The 5,686-nt window shown below is 34.5% G+C and overlaps 1 protein-coding gene across 1 annotated transcript in view; it reads right to left on the bottom strand.

Annotated features, from left to right (window-relative positions):
- Positions 1–5,686, bottom strand: part of LOC117118927 (adhesion G protein-coupled receptor L2-like) — a 25,658-nt gene that overhangs the window by 10,133 nt on the left and 9,839 nt on the right. The window contains exon 3 of the mRNA XM_033263662.1: positions 980–1,107. Within this exon, the coding sequence (XP_033119553.1) occupies positions 980–1,107 (128 nt within the window). The remainder of the gene's footprint in view (positions 1–979; positions 1,108–5,686) is intronic.

Here is a 5,686-nt window from a genome sequence, read left to right as displayed (position 1 = left end):
GATACAATACACCTGTCTCTTATACACATCTAGATGTGTATAAGAGACAGGCCCGGGCCGGTATAGAAATTCTTTCGTAATGCCATAGTGAATTAAGATAGCGAGACTGAAGTTTAGGTTTAGGGTCAAGCCAGCTCCGCCAATTTGAGGGTTGCTTAATGATCAGATTCTGCTGGATGGATCACCCTTGTAAAATATGGTTGAAATACCTTATTAAATATGGTTCAAATACAAAAATAAAATTAAATACCAATCAACAACAATTTGCATAAGGATAAACCGTCGTAACAATTTCCACAGCCTATTTTGTTTGTTACAGGCCCAGGCCTAGATCCACCTACTCCAATCATAAGAAAAATATTTCTTATGTCCAACTATATAATGTTGCATTTTTACCTAAAATAGGGTAATCCAATGCAGGCCCTATCTATCAAAATGTAAACTAATTCCTCACAAGGATTATACAGCAGAGAAACTCACCCAAAACTGGTCCTTCAGAAAACAAATGACAAGGTGAGCTTAACATTCTTAATATGTGCCTCCTCAATTTTCCATAAAACATTCAACTACATAGCTCGCCACCTTTCCCCACTCATTTAACGCTGTGCGTAGAACGGGTACATGCTAGTATTAACTAAATTTGTATCATTTAAAAAATGGGATTCACTGTAGACCTAAAGCTCCATGGTAATTTTTGTTCTTTAATTATAAATCACATTTGAAGGTAAATGAAGCACGATAGTCTCAACTGTCCCGATAGCTAGCAGCGGCATTGCATACAAATATGGGCCATCTCTTGCGCTTGATAAGTTTGGTACACAAAACTTCGATAATGTTTTATCACGGCAGACTGTCGAGAATATCATATAATTATTATCATCTAAGTTGAATTTCAGTCGACCTTCTACGATAAGCTGTAATAAGTAATATGATAAAATGATATATGATAATATAAGTAAATAAAATAGATAATGCTTACACAGTTTCCAATGTGTCACCATAGTTAACTGTTAGACTTGCAACCACTTGAAATGGCCCGCCTAAATAAAGACATAACGATTTTCCTTGATAAGTACCGATAACAATAAAACAACAACAGAACATCAGCTGCAACAACACCAGCACCAGGGACACCACCAATAGTGGCAGCAACAGCATCGGAACCACCACATCCACCACCGCTAACAGCACCACAAGCACCAGTCCCAGCAGTACCAAAAAGTAGCACCAGTAGTATTAGCAACATCAACAATATGTATATGCTAATGGTGATCGATGTGTAGACTAACAACTACTTCAGTGAATTTATACAAAAAATGAAGAGGGTATAAAGTGATCCCAAGGTCATTTAAGATTAAATTAGAAGAAATATGGAGTAGTATCCCATCCCCAACTATGACATCATCATTATTAGTGAAACTGCTAGAAGACACGACACCAGAATGAAATAATAATAAATATGTAGAGGAACATTTAGGGAGTATTCACATGTTCTGTGAGACTCTCTATCACACATAAGTCAGCTAATTTGGCAGTACAAGTGCACCCTATACAAACTGGCAAGTAAAAACTAGTTAGAAAGAGAGTGATGTACAAAAGACATACAAAACAGGATTCAGTCTCATACAGACAACAACAAAAAAAAAACAATAATCAATTTACAAGTACCTCAAATTATCCATTTATATACTTAAATGTATTCAGGCAAAAGATACAATACACAAAATATGATACAAAACAACAAGTCAAACAAACACAACACTAACAAGTATATTAAATAAATGATAGCTGCCAGAAAAGCACAAAAGCACAACATTCCTGATGATGACATAATTAATGTCGAAATATTGAATCCCAACACGATGGCGTGTATTTCAATACGTGGAGTATGTATTATACTTTCTTATCTGAGATTAATCAGTGGACCTTTCTGTTTTTCACAACATTTAAAGTATTTGATAATCTTGTAGAGTATTCATGTAGATCAAATGTAATTTCCAAGTCATTACATAATAGTCTGGGTGAATTCAATGGTGCAAGAACATAATAATTTTTCTCAAATACAGTAGAACTCCTCCTTTGAGACATCCCTATTCAGTCGACACCCTTATTAAATGGACACATTTCCGTGCAATGAGGGGTGATATATCTTTTAACACTGCGGCCAACCCCTATTAAGGGAACAAACCTATTAAGGGGACGGGGACACTTTCTGAGTGTGCCAAATATTCAAATAACCCCTATTTTCTATTGTATCACAACAAATACAACAGTCTCAAAATAAAACAAAATCACTTAACTTATATATTGACACATTTAAAGCAACTTGTTAAGGAACGTTTATCACCTTTCTAACTATTATCACGTTCTAATGTTGTTTGTCAAGGGCGAGCTTTTATTAGACTACGTAGTAATGCCACTTCACCTTATGGTGGAGTACCCATTCCACTTTTATGTTTTAGTTTCGGATTTTCAGGTTTTCCAGAATGCGTTTGAAAGTACTGAATAAACCAAGTAAAATAATCTGCCTTTGTTTGGTAGTGGTTTGGTGTGTTTAAGTATTTTCATGCTTTGTTGTTTGCTTGTATCTGTCTAAGTGGTGTTCTGATCTCTCCCCTATATTGATTTGATTGAATTTTCTATTTTGAGAATTTTGTTCTGTTTTCCTTGTTTTTTATATTATTTATTCTGGAATATGTATGAATAACTATCCTTTTTAATGAAATTGTTCTATTGTTTTAAAGTTATATTGTAGGCCTACGACTTTACGTTTCTGTTCCGGAGGCTTTCTGAATATATTGAATTGAAATGAATTGAAATTGAAAATTGAGATTCTGCATTTGTTACGTCGTATAAACCAATGTTTTCAATTTTGAAACTTAAAAAAATTGGTTTTCTTTCTTTTTTTTTTTTTTCGTTTTTCGTGCACTTTCATAGGATTATAATTCATTCATTAGCATTTCATCATGAAACAATCATGGAACAGTTAAATTAGATGGAAACATCTCGAACCGAACAACAAAGGTTATAACCCATGGTACCGCCGCTCTTTTCATAATTAAAATAATGATCAATCAACAATTTACAACTAATTATGACGTCGACCCAATTGCTTTGCGCATGCTCGCTATTGTGTAAACTACACTAATACGTATACCAGCGTCGTGTTCTCACAGTGATCGACGTCGTAGCAAACCAGGGAACAATTACACCACCTAAATGTTATATAGAAACGATAAATGGGGACTAGGCCTACATGGCGACGATTGTTTTAATATTTTGCAAATATGTTCGATGGCTAACGGTCTATATTCTATTATAAAATACCAATCAAAACGTAAATCTAAAGTGTCAATATTTTAACTATCAACAGTTTGACATGGATTCGGGCCTAGATATAAGGACGGTGAACGTAACGCGTACGCCTATCACTCACGATCAGGCATAGCCTGGCCCTATCTTGCCTAGTACTCTGTTGGGAGGCTTTGGCCCTTACAGGCTACCTACCATGGACGTTTGTTGTGAATGCTTTTTCCGTTTATCCTAGAGACCTAAAAGTACTAGAGTTGCGCACCTTTCTGTGGTTATCGTAATACAGTCGGCAGATATAACTCGCTAGGACTGTTAAAATCATGTATCCATATTTAAAAAAATAAAATTATATTAGGCCTTAAGCCTGTGTTTACTGTTAAACATACTTGTGACAGTACAGCATATGTGGGATAGTTTTTTTTTATGCAGGGAGTTGGTGGTTTATGTTACTGTAGTATTGTACTCCTCTTCTGTACTCTTATTTATTGAATTTATGATGTAACAAGAACCAGGAAAAAAAATGTATGTACTCTAGTTCTAAAGGAAAATTAGGTGCAGCCCTCAGTGTTAAATCAAAAATATACTTTGGCCCTTCGTCCTATTTTTATGCCCATTTCTGCAATACACTTCTTTTAGAACAAAATACATGAATGAAATGCGAGGAAAAGAGTTACAAATTAATATATTTATTAACAATATAAAATGAACGTTATTCTACAATATTCATTAGATGTTACATGTTTGTTTGTTTGTTTTTTTAAATAAAACTACCTGTACATTTTATTTACCATTACATTGTATCTAATTGCAATAGCAATCCAATTATAAATTATATTTTTAAACCAGTTACATTTAATAATAATTCTGTCTTTTTATTAAAAGAACTTTCATTGACACAGCACTGGTTTCACAAGTGGATTAAACAAACAAAAAATAAATAAAAGAAAAGCAAATCAGAATGAAAAGAACTAATTTAATTTGCATCAGGCAAGAAAACATAACGTTGCAGTGGAAATGATAAAACATATGACAGTCTGGGTTTTGATTAAGGTTTTAAAGGTTGAAAAATCATTACACTTATTACAAATTACTTTTAATCTTATTTTGATTGAGTAGACAAGAAAGCAGCGCAATGGAGTAAAAATGATGAGCTGTAGAGTCAACCTCTCACTCTTTCAACTCTGCCCATTTTCAGCTTCCTTATAAAATTCACTGGTCTTTATTTTCTGACTTTAACCTGAAATAGACACAAAAAAAACCAGTTTTAGTCATAGGTGATTAATGTAAGCTAAAAACTTATTGAGGTTGATTGTGCTCAATTTCCTAAATGTATGCATCATCACTAAATTGCTATCACAACAAAAAAGATAAAAAGGAATACAGACAGGTGACAAATGAAACAACCTTACTTGGGCAGCCCAACTAAGATAACGCCCTAGGCTTAATAATGATAATAAAATATTTATTAAACTATTGACTTTTTAACAATAAAAATGTACGCCGCCAGGCTCAACATGCAGTTAAGGAGGATAGCTCAATACAAACACGTGTATTACGACAGATAGCTACTTCCGGGTTTACCGACATTATACCGGATTTTGCACGCGTCCGACGCAAACATATAGGCTCAGTATTGGCCGAATATCTCTAGTAGCCACAGTTGCTCGCTAAGAGACCTTCGGTATTTTTAAGAATAAATGTCAATCTTTTTCTATATCAAAACCTTAATGACGAGCATTTGTGGGATGTTAAAATATATAATCTGAAACGTAAATAATTTGGCACATATCAACTACATTATATACTTACCAAAAAAATAATTTAAAACTCTGCTTGCTTAGTAAATCTCGCCATGGAAGTTAGGGAACACGTTTATAACATGTAAAATGGTCTCAAATCAGTCGTCATCTGTTAATTTTCTGTATATTTGTTAAAAAGCACAAAAATAGTTTAAAAAGAAAACGACTGGTTTGAAGTATAAGGCCATGTTGCTGACGTTGGTGGTGATCATTTCATACTGGTCAGAGCCGTAGATAGAGATAGAGTTTGGCCAACTTGGTTTCACGGGATTCTGCTATACGCGCGTGTGATTGGGTGGATCGTAATCACATAACTTACACCGGCAATGTTGTCACCAAAACAAAACATTGGCCAATGGCGAACCACAAACTAACGCTATAGGATAGGAAGTTAGCAGTTATGATAGGTGATTTGCTATGTGAAATACCATGTTCGGTTTGGGGTTGCTGCAAACGATCCCAAAGTGCGAGCCAGCGAGTCATGCGAGCCAATGTGCGAGTCATGCGAGCTAGCGAGCCATGCGAGCCATACATTTAATTTTTTTTTTTTTTTTTTTTTTTTTGGTTTTTCAATT

This window comes from Anneissia japonica, unplaced genomic scaffold, assembly GCF_011630105.1.
Source record: "Anneissia japonica isolate Jap-2015-1 unplaced genomic scaffold, ASM1163010v1 scaffold6386_len92885_cov100, whole genome shotgun sequence".
NCBI classification, from domain to species: domain Eukaryota; kingdom Metazoa; phylum Echinodermata; class Crinoidea; order Comatulida; family Comatulidae; genus Anneissia; species Anneissia japonica.
This window is presented reverse-complemented; position numbering and strand designations above follow the sequence as displayed.